The sequence below is a fragment of the Anastrepha ludens genome, chromosome 5 (genome assembly GCF_028408465.1).
Source record: "Anastrepha ludens isolate Willacy chromosome 5, idAnaLude1.1, whole genome shotgun sequence".
Lineage (NCBI taxonomy): Eukaryota > Metazoa > Arthropoda > Insecta > Diptera > Tephritidae > Anastrepha > Anastrepha ludens.
This window is the reverse complement of record NC_071501.1, coordinates 62,373,342-62,393,862: the sequence shown is the minus strand read 5'-3', so window position 1 is coordinate 62,393,862 and position 20,521 is coordinate 62,373,342. Positions and strand designations below refer to the sequence as shown.

The 20,521-nt window shown below is 35.8% G+C and overlaps 1 protein-coding gene across 2 annotated transcripts in view; it reads left to right on the top strand.

Annotated features, from left to right (window-relative positions):
* The window catches only part of LOC128865272 (lethal(2) giant larvae protein), a 34,092-nt gene extending 13,958 nt beyond the window's left edge, over positions 1–20,134 (top strand). Inside the window, exons 3-11 of one of the 2 annotated variants that reach the window (XR_008454778.1) lie at positions 6,001–6,779; positions 6,842–7,384; positions 7,453–7,964; positions 8,027–8,151; positions 14,361–14,466; positions 14,526–15,180; positions 16,641–17,092; positions 17,467–17,605; positions 17,702–17,792. Coding sequence is in view for 1 of the 2 variants with exons in the window: in XM_054105430.1 (XP_053961405.1) it covers positions 6,001–6,779; positions 6,842–7,384; positions 7,453–7,964; positions 8,027–8,151; positions 14,361–14,466; positions 14,526–15,180; positions 16,641–17,092; positions 17,702–17,810; positions 18,430–18,562 (3,414 nt within the window). In the remaining variant the exon portion in view is untranslated. Of the gene's footprint in view, positions 1–6,000; positions 6,780–6,841; positions 7,385–7,452; positions 7,965–8,026; positions 8,152–14,360; positions 14,467–14,525; positions 15,181–16,640; positions 17,093–17,466; positions 17,606–17,701; positions 17,811–18,429 lie in introns of those variants that run through there. The other variant, XM_054105430.1, reaches the window with a different exon arrangement.
* Positions 20,135–20,521: the final 387 nt, after the last annotated feature.

The window sequence follows — 20,521 nt, the reverse complement described above, 5'->3', positions numbered from 1 at the left end:
TTTTATACAGAAATATGATTTATGGGACCTCTGTGATGATAGTCCGTGGAAACCATGGATTTAAATACTTAAAATTCGTATAATCGGCTTAGATATACACTTAATTAAACAGTGGTGCTCCGATACAACAAATGATATAGTGGCATGACTATTCATTAAACTGAGAATTCGTTATATCGGAAACAAAAATTAGTTGTGGTTTTAACAGTAAAAACGTGTTCACTGTTTGAGGGATGTTGCTGGAGTAACAGTCCTTGGCCGGATATAAATCCAGGTCGTTCCGATAATGTAGACCCGACTGTGGTATTAATATATATGTTTAGTACAAGTTTTATTCATTAATTTATGAAAAAAGTTCATGCTTAACAATTTATATAAAGAACAAACATAGAAAAAGAAATATAGCTGTTTTCCACGTCAAAATTTTCAAGCTTTGCTGTTTGTCTGATACACTCGATTGTTTTTGGAGATGAGACATTTTGAGATTTAATACTTTTTTGTGCAAGCTTCTCAAAGATATATTATATTATATTTTGGTCTGTTATACATTATTTTCTTCAGATTATTTGATGCACTTGTCGAAGCAGTCAATATGCTTTATTTTTGAACCACATTCATCAGTAGCAAATTCATTTTCAGCCCCATAATCTTTTCTATGAACACATTAAAAAATTTCCTCGAAAATACTTATGTATCAAGAATTAAGAAGAGTTTTGAACTGCACGTGATCTGATGAACTGATCTTTTGTTGTAAGTCATGCAAAGATAATTAGATAGATAAAGCATTCGTATTCTCGAGTGCTTCCAATTTGCAATGTTCGTTTTATACGAGCTCGAGCAACTACCTAAAAATTTTAATGAAATTTACCCGGTAGTCAGTGAGGGGGTCCACTCTGTAATGCGATACGAATGGCAATTGCAAGGCGAAAGGAAATTAAAATTGTATATAGCCATATCTCATTTAAATATACTTATGTATATATTTTAACGTATATCTTAGAAATATAGTTTAAAAGAAACTTTATTACTTTGCCAACGTCTTGTTCGAATGCCGACAACAATTTGTTTTTGTAATACAATTTTCTTTTGCATCACATTAGGTAATAGAAACCCCACCGAACCTGCCCGAAGACTCAAAGCTGCATTAAAAAGTATTCGTTATATCGTTCAAACGTTCGCTATACTGGACCACCACTGTATATTTGGTCAATTTGAAAATATTTGAACAATTCTAACAAACTGCATTTTATTTTTTTTTTTTGTTATGTATGTACATATGTTGGTACAATCTTCAAATTAATACATTTCACACTGTCAATTCATTCTTTGCTTCCAAGCCATTTAGTATTGACGTGTCACAGCATTTTCTACATGAAAAAAATCAAGTATCGTGCAGTGGTTGAATTCTTATTTTTGGAAGGTTTAAAAACAACGGATATTTATAAACGAATGTTGAAGCCATTTAGTATTGACGTGTCACAGCATTTTCTACATGAAAAAAATCAAGTATCGTTCAGTAATTGAATTTTTATTTTTGGAAGGTTTAAAAACAACGGATATTTATAAACGAATGTTAAAAGTGTATAAGTATTACACTGCGTTACAAAAACGAATTTTTTTTCTGTCCTATGAACCAAATATACTTTTTCGGAAGGGGGAGAAAAAATAAAAATACACGTGTATCGGCGATTTTCATGTACACGTCAGAATTTTTTTTTTAAATTTTCGGCATAACTTGAGGGAAAATTTTTAATGCAACAATTTTTAATTTTAATATAATAAAATTAATAAAAAAAATTCGAGGTTTTATATCTCTATTGTAATGCGGAGTGAAATACCTTTCTTTTGATACCCACATCGGCATATCTCATGGAATTTTTTTTTTTTTTAATTTCGAACAGGTGGCAACCCTGTGAAACATTGTCAGTGGCAACACCTAGGTGAAAAGTCTAGAAATGTGATACACTATCTGTATGGCCAATTTCATTCAAATCCGTTAAGCTAATCCTGAGATCGTGTGGCTATACAGATATGCATACAAGAATTGCTCGTTTAAAGTTATAAAATTCAAAAAAAAAATTGTGACGTGTACATGAAAATCGCCGATACACGTGTATTTTTATTTTTTATCTCCTTTCCGAAAAAGTATATTTGGTTCATAGGACAGAATGTGTGTAACGCGGGGTTATTATTGTACAATACCATGGACAAGATCTATTCCTAGCCTGAACAATGCGGACAAGAACCTGATGGTCTTTATTTAAAAAGTCAAGTTTTTCAGTAACAGTCTTACAGAGCCAACATATATACCAGATCATTATGATGAATTCGTCACCTACTTTTACGCTCTATTGCCAATAAAAGCATTCACTTCCTGGTTCCAAATATTTGTACCACACTTTTGGTGTCTTTTTTCGAATTCCGTTGTTGTAGCAGTAACTTTGCCCTGTCAGTGTAGTGTAATCACCTGTCGTTTTCGTCTAGATCATCTAACGGTAGGCCCAGGGAACTTGCTGTTTCGACAGGTTGGGTCCAGAGGGAGAGAGGTGTTAGATGAAGTGGGTTTGATGGGGCATGTAAAAATGTGGTTAGTGTCGTGCTGGGTACTTAAAACGGTGGTAAGAGTCTCCTCATGGCAGAAATGCAATCGGAGGTTTGCCATTGCCTGCCGAGGGGCGACCGCTATTAGAAAAATGGTTTTCTTAATTTTGGTGTTTCACCGAGATTCAAACCTACGTTCTCTCTGTGAATTTCGAATGGTAATCACGCACCAACCCTTTCGACTACGGCGGCCGCCTAAATACTACCACGCATTTAATAGCATTCACTGTAGCATCCTGGTGTAGGTAGTCAGGCTCCTTTGCCAGGACAGCTGATTCAGCTGGGAAATTGGGACGTATGCCCCGGATCCGTCCAGCGGGTATGAAGCGAGCCGCGGCAGCTGTGATCACTTTGCGGAATGCTGGTTCGCCTGCGCGCTCATCGTTGGGGATGGGGAGAGCGGCGAAGGTGCTCTCAGTAAATTCAGCGAATCTGGTCCAATTAGCTTTATTAAAGTTGATGTATGACTTGTGATACGCGGAAACAAAGTCGGCAGGTTTCTCGATCGAGATGATAATGGGCAAATGGTCTGATGCAAGCGATAGCATAGGTCGCCAGGTTATGCTATTTATCACACCGGCGCTAACAATTGTGCTATCAGGCGAGCTGCTATTGCCCACTACCCTGGTGGGGGCGTCGTCGTTTACGGTGCTGAATGTCGAGTCGTTTATCTGCTCTGCCAATTGATGTCCCCTACGATCATTTTGCAGGCTTGAGTGCCAAAGATCGTGATGCGCATTGAAATCACCTACTACCAACGGACGGCCGCGTGACCGCGGATGGTTACGGGTGCAGAGCTTTGCAGCAGGGGCAAAGTAGTCGCGTGTTCACTCACGGGTGGTGCGCAGGCCAGAGCACCTCCAAAGTGGCACCAGCCATTGCAAGAATTGCACTTGAATGTTGTCAGGTTCCGAGAAACCCTGGTCTGACACACGGAGCAAAACGTGCGGGAGACCAAGAGCTGCTAGTTTGTCCCCGCAATGGGTTGGGGCAGGAGGGTTGAGGGTCGGAGAGAGAGAGAGTTGTGTTGCACCTGTGGGCTCCTAACCGTTGAGATTTGATTAGTGGCGGCAGTTGGACGTGCCGTGTGAACCACTCCCTGTGTTTTAAAGCCTGAGCAGGTCTTAAGGTGAAACCACCCGTTGCACTTATTGCTCCTAACCAAGGTGGAGGTCGGGTGGAGCCGTTTGTGGCATATGCAGAAATAGAATACTTCTGGTCCCAGAGTTCGGTTCGATAGCTGCCCTGAAGAGAAGTATTTGGAGCAAACATGCTGCGTGGGATTGCTCCTGTGACGATATATTGGGGATGAGGTGCGGCAAACTAGACAGGGCTAGTTTAATAGGGCGGCAGCCATTGGTCGGGAAAAACTCGAGTCATTCTGGTAACGTAGAACCGGCACCCACGGACGCTTTCCGTCTGTTCGAATTCTGTGCAGTTTCGCGATGTTATCTATACGGGAGGTTTCAAAAAACAAGGTGCGCGTACAAGGTGAAGTCCAAAATAAACAAGACTGAGCTAAAATAGAAACGACAGGAGCTTTGTTCTGATAACTTCGAGTTTATTTATACAAAATAGTCCCCTTTTGGCCTCGATACTTTGTTTCGCGCGATCTCAAAGCTTTTCGAAAGAGTGTTTCAGGTCATTGACCGGAATGTCCTTCAGGATGTCGGTACAAGCCTTTAAGATGGCCTCTGCAGACGCAAAACCTTTTCCTTTCATGGCCAAATGCAATTTCCACAGGGAGCCATATCAGGCGAATACGGTGAGTGATTGATGGTTAAAATGCGATTTCTAGTCAAAAAATCAGTCATAAGAGTGGATCGATGAGATGGTATCATGCAATAAGCGGCAGCTTCCTCCTTCGCGGTATTCAGTGCGAATTCGCCGAATGCAGTGCAACAAATGCTTCAAAATGTTTGCATTGGCAGTTTGACCCGTTGGTACGAGCTCCTTGTGGACAATTCCCCTGGAATCGTAAAAACAAATGAGTATCGACTTGATTTTTGACTTCACCAGACGCGATTTTTTGGGTGGTGGCTCGCTGGGGCCTTCCATTCGGTACTTTGACGCTTAATTTCAGGTTCATGTAGGAAACTCCACGTTTCATCACCCGTTACAATGTTGTAAAGGAAGTTAGCGTCTTTTCTCGCCTCTTTAATGAGGTCTTTCGAATGTTGAGTTCTGAGCAATTTTTGGTCCCCAGTTAACTTGTGCGGAATGAAACGTGCACAGACCTTTTGTAAACCCAAATTACACGTTTTACCGATTTTAAAACAAAATTCGAATTAGCTCTTTGTTCGAAACTCATTTTTTTACCGATGACACAAACATACTGACACTTTAGACGCAATAACTTCGCTTCCACTGAACCGAATGTCACCAAGCTTTCACTGGAAGTCAGCTAGGGATGTAACTTCCAACGCACTAACCCATTAAAAAGATGGCACCATCGAAAACATTTTATGACGCCACGCTTTTGGACTTCACCTTGTAGAAGAGGCTGCACAGCGCGGCAGGTATCGTTTGTGCTTCGAAGAACATTATGAACAAATACAAGATATATACATACTCGTACATATTTTGTAAATAACATCATTTTAACACAGTTAGATTGCTTGCGCCTCTTTGTGTGTCAAAGGAAGTTTGCTTCAGTATCTGTGCATAAGATTCAAATACAGAACATCCGTTGTTCGTAATTAATGCCCATTTATGTGTACTAATACTAAAAATTTAATGTTTTTTGATTGCGAAGTGATATCATTATCGTTTGCAAGTGCCAATTTGTATATATACGAGTACTCATTCATATTTGTAGTTATGCTATTAGAGAAAAAAAAAATAGAATATCTAATTGAAGCGCTGAGGTGGCGCATTATAAAAATTAAAAAAATAAATGTCAAACATTAAAATATTCTATAAAAGCACTGGCGTATACAGAAAATCGTTTTGTGAAAATTGGTTTGTAAAAAGTTTAAATTTTTTAAGCCTTTTTTATTTTTTTATTTGGAATTCAACTAAATTCCACATTTACAATTACTTATTCATTACTTTACACTATTACATTACATTATTTCACATATTCTCTTCAAAATTTCTATACGAGGTTTGTCCAAAAAACAAGGACAAATTTCGCGGGCTAAATTTGACTCGATTATTATTTTTTTTTTTATGTTGGTACACTCGTCTCGAAGATATGTTGACGGTTTTAGCAATATAGCATGATTAGTTTGTTTGTGAGAGGCATAAATAAGGCAAGAGTTTTGCATGTTCGGCGATTTTCTTTCTAAAACGGACGCCCGAGGGACATGCTCGAATCACGTATAACATTTATTAAAAGTTGTGTACTTCGATTATTTCCAAACTACATATAAAGTATTAAAGGTTTCTTTTTTTTAGACAGTACAACATGGATTTCCTCACAAACCTTCTGCGATTGCCTATGATCCGATATCCAAACTCATGGCCATAGGCACACAAACAGGTGCAATCAAGGTATTCGGTCAGCCTGGTGTAGAGTTCTACGGGCAACACACGTTAATAAGCAATTCAGCGGCCGAACTCAACGTGCAGCTTTTAGAATGGGTATACGGTACTGGGCGTGTACTCTCGTTGACTGCCTCAAATCATTTGATTTTATGGGAGCCTATTGGTGCAACGCTGGTTGCCATCAAGACATTACCTTTTGACGGAAAATTGAAGAAAGTGTCGTCCCTTTGCTGTTCGTTAAATAAAGACATCGTATGGATTGGAACTGAAGGTGGCAATATATATCAATTTGACCTGAATTCGTTCGCAATTCGTGAACCTGTAATATATCACGATGTTGTTCTCGAGCAAGTACCCTCCACATACAAGTTAAATCCAGGTGCTATTGAGTCAATACGTCAATTACCGAACGCACACAATAAGCTGTTGATTGCATACAATCGTGGACTTTGTGTGTTGTGGGATCTAGAAACATCTTTAGTTGTGCGCGCGTACATTGCACCAGGTCATGGACAGAGCGTAGGTCTATTTGTGAATGCGTCTGGAACTCAGTTTACTTGGTATCATGCTGATGGCTCCTACGCCTCTTGGAATTTGACCAACGCTGAAGCCCCAAAAAACGTCAACTACGTTCCTTATGGGCCAGATCCTTGCAAAAGCATAAATCAGCTTTATAAAGGCAAGCGCGGGTAAGTTTATTCAAAATATTTGATTCGCAAAATTCTATACATTTGTTATCCTAAATTTCAAGAACCGCTGATGTTGTTATATTTTCTGGTGGCATGCCACGCTCAACTTATGGAGATCATAACTGTGTATCAGTACATTCAAGCGACGGCAGTAAAGTGTGCTTAGACTTCACTTCGAAAGTTATCGATTTTTTTGTGACGTTTCAAAATAATACGGACAATGTCCAAGTCCTGGTTGTATTACTCGAGGAAGAGTTCTGTGCTTATGATTTAACTGATTCCAAAATTCCTGTTATTAAGGCCCCATATCTTCATTCTGTTCATGCTTCCGCGGTTACTTGCAATCATCTAGCATCCCAAGTCAAACAGGATGTCTATGATAAAATTGTGCACGCAGGAGAAGAACAAGATGCAGAGTGCAGTATCATAGAATGGCCAATAAATGGCGGCATTTTGGAGGCAGAACTGCCTGATGATATTGACAGTGATGAACGACTGTATGAAATACTATTGACTGGCCATGAAGACGGTTCAGTAAAATTTTGGGATTGTACTGATGTTGTTTTAAAACCTCTTTACAATTTTAGAACTGCGCCATTGTTTGGGTGAATATATATATATATTTAAAATAAACCAAAAATAAGACTTCAGATTAAATTTTAATTATCAACAGGCATGAGAACCAAGATGACATTCCGGTGGATTCGACAGAACCTTTGGATAATTCAGAACCACCATTTCGAAAAGCAGGTCTATTCGATCCCTATTCTGATGATCCCCGTTTAGCGGTAAAAAAAATAGCTTTGTGTCCAAACACGGGACGGATGATTGTCGGAGGCACCGCTGGTCAAATAGTTATTGCTAACTTTGGTATCAACGAGCTTGAAAATAGTCCACTTAAAGTGAGTTCTATGAATCTAGTAAGTGATCGTGATGGTTTCGTTTGGAAGGGACACGATCAGTTGACGGTACGTGAAAATTTGCTTGACCCGGATGCAGATCCTGTGGGCGATGCCGGTGTAGAAATAACAGGCGTTTTACAAGTTCTTCCACCAGCAAGCATAACATGCTTGTCTCTGGAGGCGAATTGGGGTTTGGTAGCTGGAGGTACTGCACACGGCCTTGTTTTATTTGATTGCAATACCTTTTTACCAGTTTTTCATCGTTGCACTCTGAATCCAAATGGTATATTAAGTATATTATATTATATATATTATTTTAGTATAATTATTAAAATCCATATACAGATTTAACAGGCGCAGGAGAGCAATTGTCCCGCCGCAAATCATTTAAAAAGTCGTTACGTGAGTCGTTCCGAAAACTTCGTAAAGGCCGTTCTACGCGAAACAATCCATCACAAATTCCAACAACGGTAAGTGTACCTTGAAGCGAAAAATCTTAAGTCCAACGTTTATTGTTTAATCCACGTTTTATTGTTTTTGTCTTATTGGCATTTTACCAAATAATTTTAGATTGTTAGATTTATTTTTATTTATATTATCAGTTTATTATCAGTTCCTAGCTAGGTATTTTTTTTGTATAATAATATATTTACTGAATGTATGAAAGTATTATATGAAAGATCGTTCCGAAATATTTTATAATGTCATCAGACAATTTTCTCTAGATGGAAATTTGTTACATTTATATGTTAAATTGCTACTGTGTATAGCAAAATACAATATATACATTCTAACGCCAACTATTAAATTCTAGAATCTTTCAATTACAATTTGACGAATGACAATATCAAGCATATATCCTGAATTGTATTATCAAATTGATTTTCCTCAAATAGAGTTTGAGTTTCAGTATGAATTCTACGAATGTATGTACTTTTAAGTGCTACTTTGGACTAAGTAGACAACTGAGCAGTTAGGGCCTCTCTCGACGAACAAAACTAATACTCTACAAGGTTCTCATCATGCCCTCCTAACGTATAGCGCAGAATCGTGGACAATGTCTACATCCGATGAAGCGACGCTTGGAGGGTTTGAGAAAAAGATTCTGCAGAAGATTTTTGGACGAGGGCAACGGCAAATGTCGCAGGCGATGGAACGATGAGCTGTATGAGCTCTACGACGGCATAGACATAGCTCAACGAATAAAGATCTAGCGGCTACATTGGCTGGATCATGTCGTCCGAATGGATACAAACTCTCCAGCTGTGAAAGTATTCGATGCGGTACCAGCTGGTATTAGCAGAGGAAGAGGGAGATCGCCTTTGCGTTGGAAAGATCAGGTAGAGAAGGACTTGGCTTCACTTGGTGTGTCCAACTGGCGCCGGTTAGCACGAGAAAGAAACGATTGAGAGATGTACTTGTAAATGAATAAACTTGTTTTCACATATGTGAATAAGTCACTTAATTTTTTACCATATTAGCAAAATTCTTTTTGCTAAATTTTTTCGTTAATTTTTTATAAAATTATGCTACTAGAAAGAGAGTGACAGATAGGGGGGAACCTTGAGGCAAACTATTCTCCAACAATCTGTTATAATTTGGTTTGCTTTAACCCGGAATTTTCGATTTAGCATAAAGTTTTTAATGTAGTTTATTATTTTTGGACCTAACTTCCAAGCTAAAAGTTGATCCATTATGGAGTGTAAACCAACTCTGACGAATGCCTTTTCCATGTCTATGGATATAAGAGATGTGTGGTTTCTGCTGGAAATACTACTGGTTATGTATTCGTCTAAGCGAAGTAATGCGTTTAATGTGTTGGTTACGGACTTAAAGGCGGTTTGGTTACTTGACAGAAACTTATTTGTGTGAAGATACCACATAAGTCTCCAAGAGATCATTTTTTCTATGGTTTTTGATAGGCAAGATAGAAGGGAAATAGGCCTATACCCTTCTGTCAGGTTTTTTGGCTTGTTTAGTTTCGGTATGGGTACAGCAAGGGAAATTTTCCATTGTTGTGGTATAGTGTGTGTATTGTAAATGAGGTTGTAAAGTTCACATAGCTTGAGCTTGCCAATTGAAGGAAGTTGTTTTATAAACTCATAGGGGATATTATCTTGGCCAGGTGTTTTTCCTTTTAGTGAAGCTAGGCAGCCATCGAGTTCGTGCAATGTGAAAGGCTCTTCTATAGCTTTCGCCTTTTTACTTAGGTGATAGACTACGCTTATTGAGTTTTTAACGATTTTTTTGCCCTGTGAAATTTTCTGAAAAGTTAGCGTCTTTTGAGTGGTTTGACCATGCTTTTGCCAGCGTATCACCTATTTCGAGGGATGCAATGTTTAGTGGTGGAATGCACATGGAAATATCAATGTGTGAGAGTGTGAGGTGCGTGGACCAATGGGTAGGACTTTTGTCGTTTAAGATGATAAGGTTAGTATTTCGAATAAATTTCGTGACATTTTTGCCCTTATTGTTAAACCTTGGAGATCCCCATAACGGGCTCCAAGCATTTAGATCACCTACAATTAGCATAGCTTCATTTATTTGTGAAGTGAATTCGTGCAAATCATGCTCAGCAATTTGCTCGTTTGGTGGTGAATATATGTTTAGTAGAGTAAAATTCATTTTGGATTTTATCTTGATTGCGATTGCAAGTAACTGAGTGTGTAGCTCAAAGGGAGTATATTCAATATTATTAGCAACAAGAACAGCGATTCCTCGTTTAGCGTTTTCTTTTGTTGTAATGTTCTTCTTTCCATACATATAGAAATTTTTGGCTGTTTTTGTGGAAAGGCTTTCTTTAATGTGGGTTTCTTGGATTGCAACGGTTTTATAGTTATTTTCTTTTAATAGTAAGCATAATTCATTATAATTGTTGTGGTATTCTTTATAATTGTTGTGGTTCTCCACTGGAGAACTTTAAGTACCATATTGAAGTTTAAATTGTACTTACTCTTCTAACGTATAACGATAAAATCTATAGGTGAGAGGAAGTTGTTTTAGTTTTGTTGCATTTTTTCACTGTCTTCTATTGTGGAATTTGTGGAGTCTATGTTAGTGAGTGGGACGTGTATGTTTGTGGCCATTGGTGTGTTTGTTAAGTTATTGGACTGACTATTTGGACTGAAATTTGTATTGTTAATAAAGTTGTAAGAGATTCGGATCTAAGTGTAATTGGGTTGATGTTAATGCAGAGTTGGTTGATAATTGATCTGTGTTTCTTTGTTATTTGATTCGCAGCTTATGCTCTGGGAGCGGATTGTAGTTGTGAGTTGTGTTTTACATAGTTGTTGTTTTCGTTTTTGGTTGTTTGAGGTTCCTTAATTCTTTTTTGAATTGCTTCATCAGCTCTCTCTCATCAAGTACATTTTTACTGTAGTCTGTGTTGAATTTGTTGACTGACTCAATAGCTTCCTTAAAAGAGCATTTATTTAAAATTTTATGTTTTATTATATCTTGCCTTTTTTTATACGTGGGACATTGTTTGTTGTTTGAACGATGGTTATGTTTGCAATTTATGCACAATACTTTTGAACAAGGCGTGGAGTAGTGAATACTAGATGAGCATACATTGCATTTTGAATCAGAGGTGCAATGTTTAGTGTGTGACCGATCATGAAGCAGTTTTTACATTGCATAGGAGATGGGATATATGGCTCAACTTTTATTTTAAGCCATCCTACGTTCACTTCTTTTGGTGGGGTATAGGTGCTGAAGGAAACGATGTGCAGAGGGGGGTTGGTGAGTTGTCCCTCTATGTATTTTTTGATTTTTTTGTATTCTACCGCGCCTTTCTGTTTCAAACCTTCTACGATTTCATCTTCGCTTAAGTCTTTTAATAATCCGGAATATATTACACCTTTTGAGATATTGAGCGTTGGGTGAAGAGAGACAGATATATGGCAAATATTTGATAATTGTGTTGCTTTAAGGTATTTATTCGCCTGATGTTGAGTTTTAACTAGAATAAGTAAGTCTCCTTCTTTAGTGAATGATATTTCTAAAGGTTTTTCTGTTGTTATCGATTATAGTGCTTTGCTGACTGCGAAAATATTGAATGTTTTAATTGATTTCTCGGTTTTGCTTTTTATTAATAAAATTTTGCGCATGATAGGTTTTGTTGGGTGCTTGCGGGTTTGATAGTTTTTAGCGCTGGAAAGTCATATTGGTTGCTTACATTGTAGGCTTTTCGTTTAGTTTTTGGTTCTTCGCCTAAGATGGCGTCTGCCCCTTTCGGGGTCTTCTTCCATAGTGGTTTGTCAAAAATAAGTAAATTAGTTTATGACCGGTGTTATAAAGAGAGTTTGATTTAATAATTGGTGGCACCTTGGCACGTAAAAAAAACATTTGATCGAGTGTTATTTGAGATTGACACAAAATACTGCACAAGCGACTGCTCTAACGTGACCGCACTTTTTTTTTTTTTTTAATTTAATTTTTATTCAATTTCCAATATTTTAAAAATTTAATAAAACGAGAATGCTCTCTCTACGCCTACTACGTTGTGATATGCTTAAATTAATTTATATGGTTTAATTATTTTTCGTACTGAGGAATATCCCTAAAAGTAATTTTCAATCTTATATGTGCAGGACAAAAAATTCAAGTAATTGTCTTTTCCACACACTTCCATACTTTCGTACTATATAATTCCGCTATGAGTTCACCCTAAAAATGAACTTTCCTGCTGACAGCTGTCAATTTAACCAACAAATAAAATTTGTTTTGTTGAAAAACTAAAAAAATTAAGGTGTTAACTACATTTGCGGCTGTTTCAATAGAAACTGAGAGATTTGCACTAGAGTTATTTAACGTGGCGATTCCAATCCTCTATACATATATGATTCTAATAAAAATATACATATATGATTTTAATAAAAAAAGTTGAATAGGTTCGTGTTCCGGAAAAACTAAATATGATGGAGTACGAGATAAGAAAATCAGAACAATCTTTTCTTCAACACTTTTTTACCTGTTTAGCTCATCTATAAGCTCCTTAATGTTAATATTATATTATGAATCATAATTTTAATGTGTACGCGTCGAATTCACAATTTTAAATTTAAGTGAATACTAACCAATATAATTTCTTGTGAATTCATTTCTCAGAATATCCCAACTTCATTGGAAATTATTTTATAATAAAAAGTAATAATGAAGCAGTGAAAGTAATGTATAATACCAAATATCGGATTCACAGGGAATTTGATTGAGAACTTTATTCATCCTACGTGATTAATCGAAAAATCTCCTGGTGTAAAAGATTTATGTCTTGTAGCCTTTCTGGATATTGAAGATGATTTTAATAATATAAGCCTGGAAGTCATTATCATTGCCATAAATGAATTAGCTGTAGCCACTCTCTCGTGAAATTTCATTACCAACTACTCAGCTAGAGTAGTAAAGGCTAGATGGTTTGAATCCTAATTTTCGAAGCATTTCAGTAGGGAGGAATTTTTTTTACTCTTGCGGGACTTGAGGTATCTCTTCGAAATATATCAAAGTGTTAGGTTTAATATCTACATATTTTGCTAATAAATAATATATTAATAACACTAATATTTATGATTATTGCTTTTTGCTCACGGGCCTCTCATTATTCCCAATTAGTAGTTAATTTTATTCATGAACATAATATCCCTGCTTCTGTTTTTTTTTTTTTTTTTTTTTTTTTTTTTTTTTTTTGAAAATATTAGTGGAAATTAAGACCAGCATTGGGTAAAAAGGGCCATAAAGAGCAAATATTTGTGAAGGGTCTTGGTGGAAAATTTATCACATCCGAAAATTTTAAGCATTTGAAGATTGAAAAAGAGTTTTGATGAAAGAAGAAAAAGATACCATAATTCTTTCTGCACTACTAAACTCTTTAGGGATATTTCCGACAAATACTTTTACTTTTTAATTAAAAATTTAATTCTAAATATATTTTTTTATGAAAATTAAAAAAAGATAACATATACAGGGTGCGTCATAGATAGACTGTTCACTAGGTAGGGCTTTTATGTCGGTATGTAAACGCTGAATAACTTTGTCATTTACCAACGGATCGACTTCAACATACATGTTTTCGATACGTCAATTCAGTACAATTTCAACCATGGATCGCACCGAAATAACCGAAATCGACGCTATAAAATCCGAAATGCTTGACAAGGTGATGACAAACGCAGAAAAAAGATTGCATTTTGTGATTGCTAATAAAGGTGGCGACTTGATCGATATTGTGTTCAAAAAATAGTTTTAATAAATCGTAAATAACCAAACCAAATAAAAATACCTCACTTTTACAAATCAGTTGTTTTTTTATCAAAGTTATTCAATGTTGTCATACCGACATAAAAGTTGGCGCACCCTGTATTGGTATATTGGAAGGAGGAAAAAGTTAAAATTTGCAGTGTAGTTTCACAAAACATTGGGCAATTATGATAAAAAAACCAAGTAAAAAAGGAGTAATAAAAACATTTAACAGGTAATAAAGGACATAAAAAAGAATAACTTTCCAAAATTGGTAGGCTGCGGATCCAGGTTTATTAACACCTTTTTGCTTCTTCGGATCCATATTTTTACCACATTAAACATTTTTTTCATACCCTGTATTCACGTATAACCTTTTCACTGCTATACTTAGATTAAATATATTTCAAAAACAAATAAAATTACTTATAAATTGTTTTTCAAGTTGGAAGCACGACCGATCGAACGGCAAGTAGAAGCTCGTTCTACAGATGATGGTATGGGTTCTATGGTCCGCTGTTTACAATTCGCCAAGACTTTTATAACCAATGGTAATAATATATGTAAAACAAATGGGTTCGATAGTAATAAATATTTTGAAAAATTGCAGTGAATATAACATCGCCCACATTGTGGTCAGCCACAAACTCAAGCACGGTATCAGTTTTTTTATTACATTTGCCAGCCGCTCAAACAGCTGCTACTAATATGCCACCTGTGAATGATAACGCAGCGGCTACAACAGCAGCTACGCAGCCACGACGCGTATCCGCTCAACTGGCGAAAGAAATTCAATTGAAGCATCGCGCACCTGTAGTTGGTATCGCTATATTCGATCATAATGGCTACCCAGTTGACCAACAAAGCAATAAAAGTCCGATTTCACCACCGCATCGATTGTTGATTGCATCCGAAGAACAATTTAAAGTTTTCTCACTGCCACAACTAAAACCGATCAACAAGTATAAACTAACTGCAAATGAGGGGGCCCGTGTACGACGTATACACTTTTCTTCCTTCTCATGTCGTTTGCCAGCTGATTTATTGGTGCACGGTTCTGGCGGTAGCCCTTCCAAATCGCTTCCAGCACGTTCACAAGAGAATGCCCAAGATACAGCCAATACTAGTGGAGGAAGTGGAGGAGATCGCTTATATCAGGAAATGGCGTTGCTTTGTCTAACGAATATGGGGGATATAATGGCTCTTTCGGTTCCAGAATTAAAACGTCAACTAAATGCCGCAGCCATCAGACGCGAGGACATTAAGTAAGTAAAAAAAGGGAACAATTAAAGAAATGTAAGTACGGGTGTATTCGAACTGTATATTGTGCTCTACAAGCTTGTTTGAAATCTTAATATACATACATAAAAAAATTCCGTGTTCTTAAAGCTTTCAAATAGATTGAGCTCAGGGTCCCTAGTAAAATAAATATATAATTATTTGTACACCTATATATTATGTGGTAATTTTTACCCGGTTCAGACCGTTTGTGTATGTATTTGCCTAGCGACAAATCCCGGGTTAACACCATATAATATTCTCCGTATATGTTTAGGGAATGCTGTTGAAGTGAGTTTTCGGTACCATATAGTAATATAAGTTGGACTGTCGAGGGAATGACCAAATACTATATCTTTGATAGCCTCTACGTACGTATAAGGTAACTACGAGATAATGTAAAGAAAAAGCTAAATATTTTCATGAAATTTTTCATACAGACTCTTTGGCTAGCCCTTTAACCGCCAGTTCCGAGTATAAGGCACTGTACCAAAAAAGTTTCCTTCGACGATATTTTTTAGATGCCTAGATATTAGTCGATTAGAAATTAAACGTTTCCAAAATGCTAGACGGGGAATAGTTGTAATTGTCGGAAGACTGATTTTGCTTCTTTTAAAAAATTTCCTTTCATTCGCTTCCAAAAACATATCTATATAAATATAGTATATATATATATAAGTATATAATTGCCGCTTCCAAACTTTGTTGTGTGTTTGGCTGAACTTCTTGTATTTGTGGTGTGCGTTTTTGTGATTTTCCACAAATGGGGGAACCTACAACTTTAGGCCGCCTCCGAACGGCAGATGGTTTTTTCATGGCAGATATGCACTCGGAGGTTTGCAATTGCCTGCCGTGGGTCAGAAAAAACTTTCTATCATTTGGTGTACATTCTTTAGTTTCGCACCTGGGTATTACCGAACTGCAGTTACGCACCAACCCATTCGGCTACGGCGGCCGCCGACTACGAACAGGCATTTTTAAATCCAAATTACAATATTTGCGTGTTTTGTCAATAATTCTTACGCAAGATGGAAAACTTTAACGCAGCAAAAGATATTTGATAGAGATGTCCCTTCTTACACATATATTTCATGTCGTATATTTAAAATAACCGCCGTTTGTACAAGTGACAAGGATTCAATATGCAAAAAATGGCAGCATGGTCTTAAGTTGTGAGGGACATAGAAGTGATTTTTAGGTCAAGCTCTCTTTCGAAGCGTCTCATAGCGTAAAAACAGTAGCGCTTCACAGTTATAAAAACCGAGTGTCAGATGGATCCATAGGCTGAATTACAGCACAGAGGTAGTTACAAAACGTATATGTCGTTCAAATACGCTTTAAAATGCGTGGTCCTCTATTTATATAACACTCGACTTTTTATAGGTAATAAACTTTCATACCAAAGCATATAGAAATAAAAAAAATCTAGTTAAAATATTATTTCTAGTGGCATTTCATCACTTTGCTTTACAAATGGTGGTGAAGCATTATATATGCTTTCATCTTCTGAACTGCAACGCATCTCTTTAGCGGCAAGAAAAGTCGTAACACCACAAGGCGGCATCGAAGTGGAAGAATTGGTTGTTAATGGCGAACAAATTAACACAAACGCTGATGAAAACCAAGAATGTATTGATGCCACGAGTTCGATTTCAGCAACGCACTCACATGAGCCAGTATCGAAAGATGGGACAAAACCACTTGAAGTTGACACCGATCTGCAGAAGGGAGGCATCGGTTTAACCAATGGTGTTAGCTCAGCTATTGAGAACAATTCACCGAATCGTGCCAATGAAACAATCACAAGCTCAATCGGCGATATAACTGTAGACTCGGTGCGAGATCATCTGAACGCTACAACAACTACTTTATGCACCACGACCACTGAAGAAACTGTCGGTAAGTAAAATTGACATACAAATTTGGCAGTGGTGCTGGTTGTATTCATATTTTGTTATACAAAATTTTTGTGTGCCTGTTTTAGTTATTTTCATTTTAATACAGATTTATCATAGACTATGTCATTTTCCAATTTTGGTTTGTTCTTTTATTTTGGGGGATATTTGAAGTAGCAATGCCGGAACATACCATGTGGGATTTTACATAAATACGCCTTGTGTTCGTCTCTATTAGTTAGCATTGTTGGTGCAACTTAAAACATTTTTTAGAAACAATAAAAATTTGTATTTGTCTTAATTCGTATTTTACGAGTTTATCTGTACACGGTCCAAAATGCTCATAAAATTTAACTATGCATTGGTTTATTTTTTTAGGAATCCACAAAAACTCTTTAATATTTAATAATTTTTAAAAGCTGAACCCACATTTTAAAATCAGGACTACATATTATATTTATACTATGACGAACATAAGGAAATGGATATTTTATAATAAAACAGGTGGACACATTTAGTGAGTTTTTTTGTACAAATCGCTTTCGCAAAAGAGATAAATGATTTAAAAAAAATCGAGTTGTAATTACACTCTCTTATCTTGAATTTCTTTCAGGTCGACTGTCTGTATTAAGCACACAAACTAATCAAACTTTGACCAGTGCAAATATGAAGGATGTCACCGATTTTAACATACCGAACTTAATGGATTTGGCACCTTTAAGGTAATTTCCTTGGAGTTTTTTCTATCATAGATTTCTTCTTCTATTACCGGTTAAACAATTTTAACTCAGTTAAATAAAGCGCTGCTCTTCCACTCTAGTCACCGGAACTTTTGTTACTGGTTGTTAATTTACCATACGTTCCATTTTATATTACAACTGAAACGACACATGTTATAAAGAAATAATTAGTGCTGTTTTGAACTTAGGGAAAATTTTTGTTATGAGTTAATTAATGATCAACGTAAATGATATTTCAAATTCGTCGAATTTGACTTGAGGATCTCAAAAATATTTATTTATTGAATTTTAAACAAACATTCAGTTTATCGAGAAGTGAACACATAGTTTGCCTCGTAGAAAACTAAACGACTAAAAAGATTGTTCAGAATTCAACATTCAAAGAATATAATCGAGGGGTCTGCTAGAAGAAAACTCCCTTTAAAAGTACTTTCTATTGGTAACTTCCTTCCTTACTTTTCGTTTAGAAGAAGAAAAAAAATGCACAATTTTATCTGCGTTTTCATTGAGTGACGTTTTTTCGGATCTCCACCAGCCGACACTTTTTTTATGAAACTGCTATATTTTCGACATATTTAATGTTTAACTCTTCTAATTTCAGTAATACAACGGAAACCAATAGCAGCTCTGTGGTCATCAAATCAATAATCACTAGTATATCGCATGAAAAGACTAATGGGGAAACGGAAACAGTTACATCAAAGACTACCAAGCGTGAAGAAAGTCAATTTTAAATTAAATGTGAAAAATTGTCCTGGTTCCCTCCATCTACTTTCGGAATCCAAAAATACACAACGATCCGAAATACATACATATATTCAACTATAAACGTTTTTTATTGCCTTAGTTTACAACATTTTCTACTTTAGTTTCATCTACATTCAACCATGTTAGTATGTCAAAATTATTGAATTGTCCACTCTTTTTGCATTTAACATATCCATTTTAAGTTTTTTATTTAAGATGTGTCTAATTTTTTACAAGCATAGGGTGTGTTCGAGCTATGCGATAAATACCACAGTATTGCAGCCTTGTTACTTGGTACTCTTATACTGATAATCTGCTCTAATATTACAGAATTAATTTAGCATAGAACGTAACATTTTAAAGAAAAAGAAAAAAAGTATTGAATTTTGAACCTATTTAATAAATGGTGAGATATTAATGTATATGTAGATTGGGGCTATATTCAAAATGTTTCTTTAAAGTCGGTACTTTTCATTTATATATCTTTTTGCCCAGTAATTTTCTCTAAAGAATCGATTTCTTTTTTAAATCAAACTTAAACTTCATCCAATCGACAACTGACCAACAACTTGGATCCTGTCGAGCTTTATATTCGATAATAACAATGAATATACTTCAGTGACCATTAAAATTGCATTTATTACAAACTTTACTTACTTTCCGCCCCAATCTTAATTGCGCAGAAAAATCTTTTGTATTGCGTTTGTTTTGCTAGTATTGAGAAACAGATTGTCAAGATTTTGTTGATAGAAGGTTTGACATTAAACGTGTTAAAATTGTTTAAAACGTGATGCTATGTATCTAAAACTAAATCTATAAAAAGTAATGCCCCCGCAATTGTTGAAGCTTGATTCGATCATACCCATATTCACTGTTTGTCATAAACTATTATTTGTTAGGATTATTACACTTCTCACCTTACATTACTACAATTAACAAATATTAACAAAAAAAAAAGTACAATATAATGATTGCCTTACTTACAATTAATTATTAAACAAGGCTCGGATGTAATGGGTACGCATCATTGCAAGTAAGGCTTCTAAGCAAATTTTCTTTCAAAGCTAAAACTTCGTAAAAACGCTAACTATCAATATTTCGTTTCTTACTAACTCTAAAGTATTATTTTTATAATTATAAAAGTAAACATTTGCACTCCCGCGTATATTCTATTAATAAATATAATCTTCCATTACATGTTAAAATTAAAGAAAAGGAAAACACCACACCAGATCTAGAAATAACGAATTGCTGTTTTACTGTTATTACTATTAACAAAACTTATTATAAAACCTGTTGGCATTTAAGTGAGATGTATGCATACATACTACTAAATAAATATGTATGTGAACGCTATTTAAATATACACGATTCATTTATAAAATTTATACATGTATTTAAAGAGTTTTTAAACTCGCACTTTTTTATATTTTACATATCGAGTATTTTTGGACTATTTGTATAGAAAATTTACAAATATATGAATGTTTGATCAAATAATGCATATTAATGTTATCGAAAATTATTTTCAATAAAAGTGTAAAGATTTGCTGCTGAAATTCCCTTTTTTTTAAAGATTTTTCTTTTTGAGTTACTTATTTGACTTGAATTAAAGATTTACAAGTACAGTCCGGAAGGATCTGATTTATATCCGGCCAAGGAGTATGAACCCGGCGTCATTTACATTTATGGAGAATGATTGTACTGTTACAACAACAACAACTCTGCCTTGCGACTTAAATTATTTTACTACAAGCGATTAGCACAACGAGTAATTTCTGATTATATTATATTTATTATTTCAAGGACCTTTATAGTACAGTTATAATACTATTTAATCAAGGGCGTATCCCAACGCTTAATTTACCGTTAACCGAAAAAGAGCAATTGTTTCTGTTGAATCGGTTCTGTTCTAACTTAAATGAAATCCAATTTACATTAACCAT